A 15,391-nucleotide genomic window follows, 5' to 3' on the forward strand; every position below is an offset into this window, starting at 1 on the left:
TTACAAAAAATGCATTGTCAGAAATATGTTTTTCAATAATAATTCAAAAAAAGTACAAGTGTTATTGAGATAATTCAAAGTATTTAGCAGTAGTGTGTTATGTGTTATGTTTTCTAAATTTAGGTCTGCATAACTTTACACATAACAGTTTAAGTCCCTTTTCATAAGATGTATAAATTATTTTCTTATTAATTACTTTTGATTGGTAAGAGAGTTGTGGGTTTAAATGTCAAACATTGCTAAAATGACTTGGTTTACGAGGAGCACTTGAAGGCAGCATGAATCCACGCCTACCATGAATTCTGATTGGCTGCCAATTACCAGCTGGTGTTCCTCATTGGCTGCTGAGCGTCCATTGAATCCCCTCCTCTACGTTTGTGAGTTTCTTGCGCTCCCGTTGAAACGCCTGGTTGTTGTTTCCCCGGGCAAGAAGGAAGAAGTTGTTCACCCCGCGTTTGGGAACACCGAGAGAGAATAACAGCTTCTACCAAAAAAAAACGTAACTTTATTTTGTGACCGGAGGAAGACCCGTGAACCTGAATGGAAAGAGAGTAGTGGGCTGAAAGCCAGCAGGGATATAACCTACCCATCACCTTGTAGCAAAGCGCAGGTGTGTGAGCGGCACGGTGCAACTCCTCGAGCCAGCGTGCAACACCGCTGCACTGGATTGTGTTGGGAGCAAACAAGGGAATGACATAAACATACTCAGAGATGGTTTACTTCCCGCGGGGACCTTCAGAGCCACTACTACTACTACTACAGCTGTGAACTTTTCTGTCCTAAAACCATACAGACGAGAAGGGGGATTACAACAAAAGTGCTTATTTGTATTATTACCAGCAAAGGGATTAATCATGCCGGACCAAATCACAGTTTCAGAGTTTGTGGCAGAGACGAATGAAGATTATAAATCGCCGACTGCCTCTAACTTCACCACCAGGATGTCCCACTGCAGGAATACAGTGGCTGCCCTGGAGGAGGTGAGTGACTTTGGTGGGACTGGGAGTGTATTCCCCATAAACACTAATCTGAGCAACATAAGAACTATTTACCCTCTTAGGTTGTCCTTACATGATAATTACATAATGTTTGGTCAATTTTCATTTAAAAATATATATGTTGTAGCTGACCTTAATGCAATTGGAAGAAGAAATTGTCCTCCACTGCACCTCTACCCATCCCACATGCTCCATATTCATAGTCTCACAAGATCAGCCATTGTGCATCAGGATTTTTATTTCTGTACTGGATCTTTGGTGTGCCATTATACATTAGTTTTCATCATGAAGTTTAGTTATTTCTGTATAAGGTATAGTCAAGTCAAGTCAGTTACATACACAGCTCAGAATCGTACATTTCAAATGTGCCTCAAAGGGCTTTAGAATCTCCCCAACACATACAACCCCATCTATCTGTAGACCCTCACAAGGAAAAACTCACAAAAAATACCCTTTTTAATGGGGGGGAAAGGAAGAGTAACAGAAGAGGGATCCCTCTTCCAGGACAGACAGACATGCAGTACATCTCCTTTGCACAGTGTAGAGAAACAGAATGAAAATATAAGCTGAATAGACTGTACACATAGGATGAGAAAACAGTGTTTTATACTTTATATTTTGTCTACATATTAATTCCCACAGTGATAGAGGAAGAAATGTTACTCCCCAGTTCACAGCAGCCGCATCGCACTGTATGTGCACAGAGAACACTTTGTGTTGCAGGTCATCAGGAGGAAGGACACTTCCGCTTTGTTCCCTGACAGCCCTCCACCGCCTCCCTCCCTCCCTTGTTATAGTTTCCCTACTTTGTGTGCTGTATGGTAGAGCCTCGCCCTGCTGGACGGTAAAAATAGAATTTCCCACATGAGCAGCTCGGTGTTTTATGTGTGTTAGTGTGTCTCTGCGCTGTCGATGTAAGGTGTGAAAATGGAGAGTTTCCTCCTGACAATTGTGTGTTCTACCTTTTTTTTATTGTAAAAACGGACTCCCAAATGAATGATTTGTGCAGAAACGAGGAGTCGTTGGCGTCTTAAGTCAGCTTTACTCCCACTTAATTTTTAACCTGTGTTTGTGGAGGACTGAGTCAGAGACATACACCTGCTCAGGCTGACAGGTGCTTCACTCAGGCATCAGACGCCTTGATACGCACTGTTTTATTCAAACCTCTGCTGGTTTAAAAAAAGGCAATTAATCTGCTTTTGGGAAGGATTTCAGCCCTGCTTAAAGTGGAATGTGCTTGATGTGTTGAAGTAAGCAAATAAGTGTGTGGATTTGACTCTTTTAGAATAGTAGCCCAGCAGTAATTGCCGGGTTGAGCATAAAATCCGGCAACTTTGCGGTCAAAACTGCTGAATTGCTGCAGAGATGTCGGAAGTAGCGTGTTGTTGTTTCACATTGCTCCCCCCCCCCCCCCCCACGTTCAGGCTGAGGGAACAAAAGGCCTTATTGTTGGGACAACATGACCTTGCTCACTTTGGTCTGTCTGACCAATTAAACACTGCAGTGGAAGGGGAACACTTCCACTTATTGTCTGCCGGCCTGCCTGGAATCTCAAACACACACACACGCAAACCAAAAACATTTACATATGTACACATACACAGGCGTCCACAAGTAGCCGGTATTTTAAGAAGTTTAAAATAATCTACTTTTTTACATTTCCTGAACATTTTGACTGACCATCAACAGGATGACTCTTTCACCCTTGAGTAGAAGTTGCATCCATATTCTGTATATTCATGAAGACTAAATGGAAATAAAAGTATCATATTATGCTGTTTTCAGCATTGTGCTGAGTTTCAAACTTTCTGCTGATTCCGACTTTCTCTAGAATAGCTGTTTGTTATACAAGCGCTCACTTCTCAGCTTTTTACCCTTGAACCGACGGTTGAGGACGGCGCCGATTTGAAGCATTCTGTGATGCTCCAGTGGGCTGATGTTTCATTTCAGAAGATGCCTCTTCTTTTTGTGAATTGGCGCCTTTGAGTTTTAATGTTTGTGTTGTTGCTGACTTCAATATTTCTACACACAATCTTCTGATTCCCTATTGTTTTTTTTGGCACACATATTCTGGATATGATAATGCTAGTATGAATTGAGAAAAGTTTTTCTCACGTGCATATATTCACTTTCAAATATGCATCTTCTCTCTTTTTTTATTTTCAACAATGAACAATAATTGTTAATTATTGCATTCTTTAAAGAACTACTCCTACTCTCAGCTTTGTGTCACGATGGACAGTTTAAAATAATCAAAAGCCATGCGGCAGAACCAGACGTATAGTCTTCTTTATTCCTTGCATTCCTCTTCCTTGTTAAAAAAACCTTGTGCCTATATTATCCACAATGCAACTCAACTGCCAACAGTTTGGTCTGAGATATAGGTGTGTTATGCTAGTAGTGGCTAATCTAGCTGCCAGCCTCAAGCAGAGATGAGGAGCAGCCTACAGTTTGGTTGACTCCCTTCTTTCTAGCGCCACACCCCGAATGTTTATTTCAAACTTATTGTCTTCCATACCAAATAGACAAATGTATTAGACCTCACACAGCTTCCTCTGGACCCACAAAAGGCTCTACACAACCTTTTGAGCAGTAAACAGACTCCAATGTGTAAAATCAGAGGAGTTCACATTTAGGCAAAGCCTTGAATGCACCTGTTCTGAAACAAGTTTACTTTGTGTGTTAGTGTAAGTTGTTGTCAAGGGAGACTAATTGGTTAGTAGACTGGTGTGATTAATGTGTAAGTCATCTGTGCCTGTTTCTATTTGGTACAAATTACATACAAATTCTGCTCAATCCTGTTACCAATAAAACATAACAGGAATATAAACCCTTTACATACCTGTGTACTGTACAGAGATCATAAAAACAATAAGAGTATTAAGATATTAACACAATAGTAGACATAAACACAAATCCAAATAAAGCAAGTTTTGTTGATTTAGTCTACAGTGCACTTTTAATCTGTCAATAATTTATGGCACAAATGAACGGTTCTGAACTAGTTGGCCGATATGCAGTGCTTTCTTTGTTGAATCTTACGCTTTTCTTGTTTTCTCTTAAGCAATACTTGTCCCTCCCTGTTTATCAGACCATCTCACGCCAAATGTACGAAATAGATGTGCTCTGTATTTCCAGTTGCACTTGTTTAATATAGCTGATGCACTTACTGCCTCACCTCCTTTTTAAAGACCTTTAAACTGAACACTGGGTCTGGTTGTTTGCTGGGAGCATTTAAACACATTAACAGGAGACTAAAGTGCTCAAAGGTTTTACGTAAACGGGGTGCACAAATGTTGCGTAATTACTTTTATCTAGACCTAATTGCATCTGACACAAGCTTAATTAGGCTAGTAGTTTTAAACTGCTGGCTATTAAGAGGCCATTCAGAAAGCTTGTGTCTGTGTGTGTGTGTCTGTGTGTGTATGTATGTGGTAAAACTAACGCAATAAAAACCTGTTTATCCCGTAAGAGGATGTCGGGCTTTGTGTCATGCCCCCCCCCCCCTCTGTGCTCCTGTGAAACATGGCTCTTCTTCCTCCACACTTGTTTTGACTCTCCTCTGGCAAGTCCAGACTATTCAGAAATAAGAGCTCTAAGATCCGGTTTTCCCCTCCCAAAGTTTCATTCAAAATGATCTGAATGGCAAGTAGTGACTACTTCAGCACACTGGGAATATAACGATCCAATCCTAAATCTCTAAATGTTGACCTGTTGTCATGGTACGTTATTACTTTGTGGAGATTTTCTGATTGCTCTTACTTAATGAATCTTTACATGACATGTATGACACATAAAAAAAATGAGTCATTTTTCAGTGTGACATTGAAATGCAGAAAACACATTGTGGAATTTCAGACTACACAAAATCATTCTCCATATTTGAAATGTTAACGAGGTGAGTGACGTACATTTTTCTTTTCAGTTGTCTAACTTTTGATTTAGGATAAACAAAGCCACTTGTGTACTCGGCTTTCCGTGTTAAAAACCAGACTTCAAGAGGTTCATTTGAAGGAGACATCTCCCCGAGGGCGGAGCTGACCTCCTGTGTTAAGTATTGATTTTGATGAAAATGCCTCCGTGCTTTTGTCTCGCCCAACGAAAACTCATGGGGATGTCTCCAGGATGTCTGTCTGTCTGCCAGAAACTGGCACACATTGTATTCATCTTTGGTCTATTTTTGCATGTGTGACTGTTGTTATGCCCCAGTTACTGAATCCTGCCCCGGCAGAGAGAGACTCCTAAAATGATGCAATCAATAGAGTTGTCTCCTTGAACAAATCTCAAGTGCATTCACTTCTAGCTCACGTATAAATACAAGGACATTTGTGTTGCAACTATGGCTTACTGAGCAGTTGTGGCAGGCGTTAAAAGCTTTGATGATGTATTAATTCTCTGGCAGAGTGGATCACTTAGCCCTCAAACTGAATACAGTGAGTATAATATGGATCTGACTCATACGACTGACTGCAGAAGATTGCTGAGTATTAGTGCTTGTGGCTGCAAAACAACCATCACGACTTGACGTTCAAGACAAGCTTTTGTGTTGGCAGCAGTGTAGCCCTTTGATCAGTCTGTCAGCTGCATATAGTTGTCAGACAGAGACACAATATGTTTCATGACAATACAGCTGCTTTGTTATTTACAGTTGCTTGACAGGCAGAGTGCATGCTTGTAATGCAGCATTGGAAATATGTAATTGATGCATGAATACAAATATCCCCAATTTGTTTCGGACCCTCTTGGCTCCTAATGTAAGCAAAGTTCTTCACTTAATGTCCTCGACATGCTTATCTCTTCAGCCCTGTATATTTACTTAATGGTTATTTTTACAGGGACAAGTACATAATATCAACCAACAGGCTACCACATACCACAACATTCATAAACTTTGCTACACTCACCCCTAGATGGGCCTTTGTAAACATACACACCGCTCAATAGAAAAACATACAAAACTAAACGGTAATGCAATACAAAAACCATTTAAAATATTCATGAACGGCAACTTATCATCCTTTCCTTTGCGAGATCCTTTCAAACGGAGAAGGACATCTCTCCAAAGGGTGTTTTGGAGAGATGACGAGTATTGTAGAAGCAGTAGAAGCAGGATCGTGTGCCTTGCATGAACCCAAATAAGTAGCAACAAAAGTGCACTTATCTTAGAACTGTATCCCTCGAGAGAAAACAGAGCTGTTGCATGGTCTATAGCCTCCCTTATATAGTGCCAGAAACCCACCCATCCAGTGGGCCTCCCTCCGTCCCATGTCCTTTTTCCCAGTTTATTCATTTTTCGTCCATGAATAACGGTTATTTATAGCCCGGTCAGGTTTTCATGGGTCATTACTGGGTGACTCAGTCCTGAAGCATCATTAGTCTTCCATCTGGCTATTATTTCATCCAACAGTGGTCCTTCACACTGGTATGCCAGCTATGCACTCTTATGGCATGCTGCCTTGCTTCTTGATTTTTGTTCAGAGTTTATTAAGGAGTACCTCTGGGAATGGCGGCGGTATTCACAGCATCCACAGGCAACTGTTGGTACTTGCTGTGCAGGCCACACCAGCCCGCAGTTTGGCTCTCACAGACTGTTTCAAACTTTTCTGATGGTAATGGGGCTTGTAAAATAGTAAGCAGATTCTTAATGAACTTGAGTGCCTGCTGTGAGCGTCTTTTAGTCTCATCTCTTTATAGCACCTCTAAGCTTAATCTCAGGACAACGGTTGTTTTGAATACGTCCTTTAACTTGACACAAACACAAATCTTCTGTTAACACAAGATTATATCAATGTCCAGCTGCCTCAGTGGCTCCACTGCTTGTTCTTTGCATAACAGGTTGTAGCAGAACAAAACACATGTTCTATACAACTGCTTTGTGCCAAAACATCTCATTTAAATTCCAACGATTTATGGCTAATGTGTTTTATAAATTGAAGGCAAGTGTGCTCCACCTGAGTCTTCTCCATGTGTCAGTCTGCCAGTTTATGTTGAGTCTGGAGTAGTTCCTGAGCCAAGAGAAGGCCTGGACTTCTCCTGCCCTGATTCATCCCCCAATTTTAGGCAAGAATGGCTGCGGCCTGGTTGGGGACAACAGCTGCCCCCCTGCAACAGGTGGTCCGGAGGAAAGTTTTAACAAGGCTCCAGACAGTAGGATTATCGATGCTGGGACAATCCAGATTTAATAGCTTTAGGGACACACTGATGGATCTACAAGCTCTAACGCACACATGGTCTTAATGTGCAATCTGGCCCAAGTGAGCAGTCCCCCAGCCACTCTGGCCAGTCTTCAGTATACCACCTAAGAAGCTTAATGCTTCCCACAATTGAAATAGGATTTTTGGCAGGATCACTGCAATTTTGTCTCCTCCCTTCCAACACCCTCACTCTACATGTACTCTCTCCTCTGTCCCTTGACTTTGCCTTACTGTAGTTGATGCACCAGAGTAGGCCAAGTACATCGAAGTGAAGCCAACTACACACATTCTTCCAAATCCTGAGCGGGAACTCTTGGTTTTAAGAATTGTCATGAGTTTTCTTGTTTAGCTGTTCCCGACGCATTTGTACTAAAGAATAATAAGGAAGTCAGTGTCATTGTTTGGTCTTGGATAGAGGTGCACCAGGACTTTATAGTCGGGGCCCTGGCACAGTTAGCATATACTTTAATGCTTGTGTTCTAGAGTATATGCTAGCTATATGAGCTGACTGAGCTAACTTGGCTTGCTGGATTTAGTTAACGGGGGGGGGGGGGTGATATGGCCTGAGTGAAGATTATAATTTTATCTTTACATTACCAAATAGTATTCGCTCAAAAAAGATGTGACGGTTAACAACTTGATTTAATTGTGGCTTCTGGTACTTCTGGTTGCCTTTTTATTTATTTATGTTTAGCACATGCTAAGAGGTGAACAATAATTGGGCTAGATTAGATTAATAAGACTGCATTTATTTTGTACAGAGGGACAATTGAACAGGAACGTATTGTGTACTTAACTCCTCTTTTATACCAAACAGTTCACCACAATGCCTCTAATCTGGGATTCTATCTTTCAGAGTCAGTGGTCGATCCCCCTTATTTTGGTTAAAGTAAAGCCCTTTTTCATACTCTGTGGGACCTCAGTGTTTCCAATGGGATCTTTGTTTGAAATGAGAGGTGTCTCTTCAGCCTCCAGGGTAATCAGGGTCTGTGTTATCACCGAAAGGCAGGCCCTGACCTGGCCCTCCATTATGATGCAGCAGCTCTCCCCATGGATCTACCAGGGGCGAAGGTCATGGTCCTGTCCCAATCGATTCAAAGCCATGATCCCTCTTATCCCCTGATGGGCTTTGGCTGTTTTGATGCGATATGATTTTACTCCCTCTTGTACACCATCTATCCACATTCAGTATGGTGAATATCTAACAGATTGGCCCATTGGTCATTGTCAGTCCTGGTAGGTCGGTTTTGTCTGGAGGAGGGTGTAGGGGATGGAGGTGAAAGGCGAGGCTGGCAGCTCTCTGTCCGACACAGAGGTTAGGGGGTTGGACACTAGGGGCATTGGGAGTAAATGGGAACGTAAAGCTCATCTCATCCATCAGAGTGTCCTGGCCCAGATTGTCTGAGACGGCTCCTGTTGAGGGCTATTGTTCCCTGACAGGCCCTGCCTCTTCATTAATGAACTCCTCTATTGATTTGTAGTCCTGGCCACTCGGCTCTGCTTGAGGCCCGGGTGCGGTGGGAGGGGTGAATCCTCACAGTTGTGTTGTCCTGTTGTCACTTTCACTCAGCGAACAGACCCAGACTTCTTCTTCTCTGTTGGGGAAATGTTTTGAACTCCTTGGAGGCTCTCAAGAGATTCGCTTTTGACTTAATGAGTTGTATGTAGGGCTGTACTGAATGTAATGTTTTTTTTATATTTGAAGCTTCTATTGAGTTTTCTTTTCCGAAAGTCTATTTTGTTGGATAAATCATGTTGTGAATTTTGGAGTTGACAATATCCATCTGTTTTCAATATTTTTTTACTTTTGGACTTGCTCGGCAAATATTGGAAATGTTTGGATCAAGTTAGAAACGATCCTACCACCACTGGAATCTAATTCTACAAATAATATAGTCTTAGTGTAGCTTAATCTTTATCTGCAACTGGGTAGAAATACCAGCTTTAAACACAATGAATAGACATGCAAAATATTTTTGTTTTTTATAACTTCTAGCTTCAAGTGAATAAAGAAAAATGCGATCGTAGTTGACTGTAATTTGCTATTTAAACATAGCAGGATGTCTTGTGATGCACTGGTGAGGAGTCTCTCTGGCCAGTGCAGTGTTTTTTTAATATTAGAACCTCAAACGAGGTGGTACTAAAAACAAAAGTACCAGGTACTATCCACAACCTTTCCTAATGGAAAACCAAAAAAGAGCGAGTTGAGTACAGCCGTGCCAACATGTAGTGGAAGCACAGCATCAGATCCCTCAGATTGTCTTGGTTTCACTGAAGGTCTTTGTGAAGGGAAACTCTTTTCACGCTGTAAATTCCCAACGGAGTTCAAAAGCATTTATTTGAAATGAAGTCTTCTTTTTGTGCGACTGAAGTGAGATCTCAAACCCACAATAACCCACACACACATGCTCTCTGTAGTGTTTTACTGCACTGTTATCTAGGTGAAAGCAGGTCAGTTCCCCTCTGTATCTATCAGGCATCATCACACTGAACAGAACTGTGGGGTAACTGTTAGGCCTCTGGTGTTACTGCTTTGACACGTACGTCTATGTGAAAAGAGCCAAAGAGAGACTCCAAAGTGAAGTCAGAGGAGTATTTCCCCCTCAAAGCAGAGCACATTTGGTCCTTATTTCGCAGCCCCTCCTTCCAACTTGGTTTTTATCAGTCTCCTGCTAGTTTACAAACTTCATTAAAGACTCCCCTCAAAGTCGGGCAGACTATTTTAAGAGGTTTTAAACTTTGCGCCATCAGGTCTCCACTGGGACTTTTATCCTTTGTGTTTCAGGGCACATGTGTAACCCTCTATTCTTTCTTTTTTTTTTAAGGATGGTTGAAGAAATGCAGGCAGTGAGAAAATGCTAATCATCAAATGAGAACAGTTACAAATGCTAAATTAAAATGTTAAACTTTGTTAGTAACAGGTTGTGCATCTGACAAGTCATCGTGTTGAGACCGGATACAAAAATAAACCCTGACACCAGCCGAATGAGAAAACTAAACGTAAACACAAGTTCTGCTCTGGTCTATCGCCTTGTAAAACGTCCTGAACAACGCCTCAGCAGTTAACATGAAAGATTGTTTTCTCTAACACTTATAGCACTGCAGTTGATGTTGTCATCCCAGTGTGACTTCTGACAGCTGGCGGTCAAGGCTTTGGTCCAACAGTGCTCTTTGTAGTGCTCACTGAAGAGCTGTAAAGCCCCAAGTATCCCAGTGCTAAAATACCAGAAGGTAGATGAGATGTTTGGATAACTTGAAGCCAGGCAGAAACCAAATCAAATAAGGTGTGTGTGTGTGTGTGTGTGTGTGTGTGTGTGTGTGTGTGTGTGTGTGTGTGTTAATGAGCTCGTGTCAGACAGTTTTATGACATACTGTAGTAAAAAGCACCCCCTCTTCCTTTTTCTCTCTGACTCTCACTGAACTTGCATGCTGGGGTTTTCCATGCCGCCCCCGGGGCAGGCGGACTGCACACATCTCAGCTGTCTGACAGAACAGAGAAACCCTGAAACCATGGCCTGTGAGCGGTCAGCTCGATGGAACCTACTTCTATCCCAATATTGACTTTACTCACTCAGCATGGAGAAAAGTTGTGAATGAAACACTTGAAAGGGTGTTTTTTTTTTTTTCTTCCAGTAGATTTGTAGTTCTTGAACTGATGTCGAGAGTTGGTCTAACAAGACGGTGAGTTTAAAGTTAGACGATTCTAAAAAATGTAGAAGGAAAAGTTGCCGTGAACAGCTTAAGTGTTTTTAACGTATGATATGAGTCACAGCTTTTTCTCTGTGGATGTTCAGAGAGAGAGAGGGTGTCCCTTCCTGTGTTTACCCTTACTGTGCCACATGTGGAGCGCTCTGTCTGGCTTAGAGCTGTCCAGCAGTATAAATACAGCACCAGATGACCACTCTAATGCCACACCTGCCGAAAAGCTGACGTGTCTCATCCTGTAATGTAGTGGACGAGACTGCCTAATGATATGGTGTTTTTGAAACTCTCCATAGATTGCTTTCAGGTGACTTAAATTACTACTGGCAGCCATACAGGAGAACAGAGTTGTGGTGTATTACATCAACATTATGTGTTCTCCACATTAATACCCAACAGTGATGTGCTGCTGCTGTGTTGCAGGAAGGAGGGGGCAGGGGTTAGTGGGAAACTATCTTATCATAATTTAAAATTATATATTTTTTATATAGTATTTATTTAAACCAGTGTTGCAAAGTGCTTAGCAACAAACGCATCGAACGCAACAATAAAATGCACAATGTTTGAATAACCAGACGAGCATGAGGATCAAACGTAAAAAACAATGAATGATTACACTGCACTTTATTCTCATCGTCAAGAACGAAGCAGTGATGATAATAATAGTTAATTGTGGCAATTTAAAAAAAAATTAAAGGAGAATTTATAAGAAAGCTTTTTGATATCGATAGATAGATATATATACACACACTACTGGTGGTCCGACCTCTTAACCTCTTTTACTCAGATGTCATTTGGCTCTTTGAAAATATCTGTAATATTTAGGAGGGGTGATTAATGTCAGGAGAACGGATATTGAAAATGTGCCACCGTCAACGGCACTTATTGATCTGAAAAAGGATTAGAACCGTCTCATTGAGAGATCCAGTTTCACTCCACCACATAGTGTAGGCTGACCTCATCGCTGTGGTGAAATAAATATGATTTAACATGGTGTCAAGTCTTGCCCATGATTTTCTCATCAAAACCAGAGTTTTTTTATTCATGTTCCTACTGGGTGAGTTTGTGTTTGAGTTATACAAGAGCTTGCCCTTTTAACACACTCTCTTAGATGTTTTTAGTAGTTTTCTTTGATGAGTGAAGTTTGTTTGGGTTTGAAGTTTGATCGTTTAACATCTGGCACCTTCATAAAACCACGATTACAATCCATCACAGCCATAACAGATACTCTAACCACACATGCACCAAAAAAGAATAATTGCATCAAAGGCGGCAGCCGTCTTATTCCCTGATTTCCACATTAATGTTGCCTCGCATGACTGTCGCGGGGAGGGCTTAAAGGGTCATTGAAGGTTAGTAGACAAGTTATAAAGAGACACCAGACACAACGTGTGTGCGTGTGTGAGAGCTTTGAAAAAGTGTGTAGTGATGACGATGGTAATACTACAGACGGTGAGGATTGCTTAGATTGTGTTTTGTTGAAATTGAACAGTGTGTGTGTGTGTGTGTGCTGTATGGTGAGGGGGGCCTCTGAAAAGCGGGGCAGCGTCTTGCTGAGCAGACATGCTGTCATCAGCAGATAGTTAGTCTGCAGGAACAATGGGGCTGGCTCTCTGTCTTGTCTGTCAGTCACTCCAGCATGCAATCATCCAGGAATGTCTTTCTTCTTCAGACAGCGGAGTGAGAGGTGGAGAGCACTACGATAAAACAGGCCTGTTGGTTAGCTGGACTCAATTTCTTTGTCGTCAGCGGTGTCTTCCACGTTCCCTCTGTTTACACGTGAAGTCAGCTTTTTATTCACAGAAGCTTGCATATTAATGTTGGGATACTTTTAAAGTGGCCTATTGCCATTAAGGAGACCAGATTGTTATTTTATTTAAGGGATCAATTAAATATAATTCATGCTATGAACATGCTTATCTATCATCTAACACACACCAACCCTGTTTGATTATTTGATTAACTGATTCATTTGAAAAATAATAATCAACCATTTTGTTTGATTAACTAAATATATTTGTGTTTAGAAGTGTTGTTCACACAAAATAAGCATTTTGAGAACTTTTTATGTATATTTTTCATTATTTTCTGATTTTTCCTCGACACAAAAAACATCTAATTAATTTATAAACGAAGGATTCAGCAGATTAATCAATAATGAAAATAATTGTAAGCTGCAGTGCAGTTTTTTTTTATTAGGGAAACCCATCTGAAACAAATGTCCCCACCTTGTTTAGTATCCAGAATTAGCTTTGCATTCTTCTTGACTTGTAGTCGTATAAAGGGACATTCAATGTTTCATGTGAACAACTCGGATAGTGGACAATGGCTGCACTATGTGGAGACTTGGTGACCCTCTATTGCTAATTTCCCCTTCTTGTTTTGGTTCTGAAGTCCTTAGCAAATGCTGGGCCAAGCACATTGAATTAATTCGCTCTGGTTTGGGTCCTGGTAGATGAACTGTGCTTACCCAGCTGAACTTTGCCTTGTGAGTCAAAAAAATGCAATTTATTGCAGAAATGAGTCGCCTATTTTGGGCTCTTGTCTGCTTACACAGTTTCTTTTTATTCCAAAGGTGGTTGTGGTAACTGCGGGGCCAACAGGAGGTGGTTATGAGGCCTGTGAGAGGAAAACCTCTTCAGGATTAACTTCATTTCTTTTTTTGATTCACATTTTTATTCATCTCAGTACTCAAATCATATTCAAAATAGTTGTCCTGTCTAGGGGTATAAGAACATATCTTTACACTTTGTAATACTCAATTCTCAAAGCACTTGTTTACACAATTCTGAATGAATTAAGATTCATTGCAGTGACTCAGATCGCAGAAAACAGTATTTCAATACATCTCATTATATTGAAACGTAACCTCTGTATCATGATATTGTATCGCCTGATTCTTGCCAATACACAGTTCTATTCTCAGGATGGGAAGATCGCCCGCTTGCCTCTGAGCGTAATGTCACACTGTAATGTATCTGAGCATCCTCAACATTGATTAGGTTTACAGTATCTTCTTTCCATCTCTATCTGCACATACACACACATTCTATATTACCTCTCTGTACTGTAACCTTCAGAGAGCAGTAACCTGACACGTGTAACTCTGCTGTTTCGGCAAATGAATGACCATAAGTGAATGGTGACGACCCCAAGACCCAGCAGTGTCGTGATGGCCTCTGTAGATTGGCTGGCAGCAGCTGGCAGCCTGATTGTGATGATGGCGAGGATGATGTAATGCATTGAGATGAGGATTAGTTCAATTCCGTCTGGGGTTCCAGGAAGGGAGGGAAAGAGCCACTCTGGTTAGTTTACTCTAAGCGGCTATCGGGAGAGAAGAAAATGCTGACATCGCAGTAACATCATGTGAAGTGTGCTTGTGAAGCAGCTCCAGGCTCAGAGGCTGCCTCTATTGTGTGAGGATTCAGCTCTGATCCCGCGCTGTTGAAACGCAACACGCTATAGTGGAATTCCCCTCTCGCTGTGGATAGTTTATTTTTTTTGGGGTTAAAAGTGTCTCATTTTAGAGTGCTAGAAACAAGAGGGCCGGTTCATAGGGAGCCTGGTGCTCGGGAGGAGAGTCACTTTGCTCAACCCTGTAGAGCACATCAGAGTGGAAATGTGTGAAAGTGATCGCTGTGTGTGTGCATGTGAGAGTGTGAAATATTTAGAGTGTGTTCGTTGTGTTCAGCTGCGATTAGTTTATTACCTCGCCTGTCTGTCCCCCACTTGTCTCGCCCCTTTCCCCCCCACCCCCACTCTGTGCATATTGAAAGGGTCTGCTGGAGCGTGATACTGGCTGATTATGTGAGTGTGTGTTTTGTGTGAGAGCGAGGAAGACCTTGGGTTGCTGGGAGCTGGGATGTCAATGTGCATGTAAGGCTTCAATGTCAATGTGCGATGCAGTCACTATAACAAAGTGTTGATATCTTCACCATCTTTACACCGGCGGGAAATTACGCAGAACGTGCGCAAACGGATGTCAGTCAAACTGTTACTTTGAAAAGCCTCTGCCAAGTAAACAAAAACAACGCAAAGTATATGATACGGTTTTTATTTTCAAAGATCAGCTGGGAGCACCACCACCTGCTTTTGTGTATTTTACAGCTGTTAGTAGCTCCTCCTATATCCTTTGTGCATTGCATTGTGGGACACCCCAAAATCCAGCAGATGTAGTGCTTAAAAGAGAAAGAAAAGGTCCACGACACCCTTCTGGAATAAAGTTACAAAGCCTTTTAAATCAGATGTTTACAACCCGTGCGCAGGACCAGAAGAAGGCAGTGTGTGCCACTACGCAAGGGTGGTAAAGCAGCTCAATCTTAACATGTACAAACATGTCTATGTATTTAGACTTTCACCATACATTTAGCCATCTGATTAAAGGCTTTTTAACCTTAAGCCAGAAGAGTGCTTTGGACCTTTTCTTCTTCTGTGTTCCCTACCACAAAGAGCACTTTCATTACACTTTACAGTTCATTACACAGATTAGTGCATACT

The 15,391-nt window shown here is 41.6% G+C and overlaps 1 protein-coding gene across 2 annotated transcripts in view; it reads left to right on the plus strand.

Moving 5' to 3' along the window:
• Positions 1 to 387: 387 nt before the first annotated feature.
• asap2a (ArfGAP with SH3 domain, ankyrin repeat and PH domain 2a) overlaps positions 388 to 15,391 on the plus strand; it is a 52,449-nt gene continuing 37,445 nt past the window's right edge. For both annotated transcript variants that reach the window (XR_003834373.1, XM_029460510.1), the window contains exon 1: positions 388 to 980. Coding sequence is in view for 1 of the 2 variants with exons in the window: in XM_029460510.1 (XP_029316370.1) it covers positions 855 to 980 (126 nt within the window). In the remaining variant the exon portion in view is untranslated. The remainder of the gene's footprint in view (positions 981 to 15,391) is intronic.

This window comes from Cottoperca gobio, chromosome 22 (assembly GCF_900634415.1).
Source record: "Cottoperca gobio chromosome 22, fCotGob3.1, whole genome shotgun sequence".
NCBI classification, from domain to species: domain Eukaryota; kingdom Metazoa; phylum Chordata; class Actinopteri; order Perciformes; family Bovichtidae; genus Cottoperca; species Cottoperca gobio.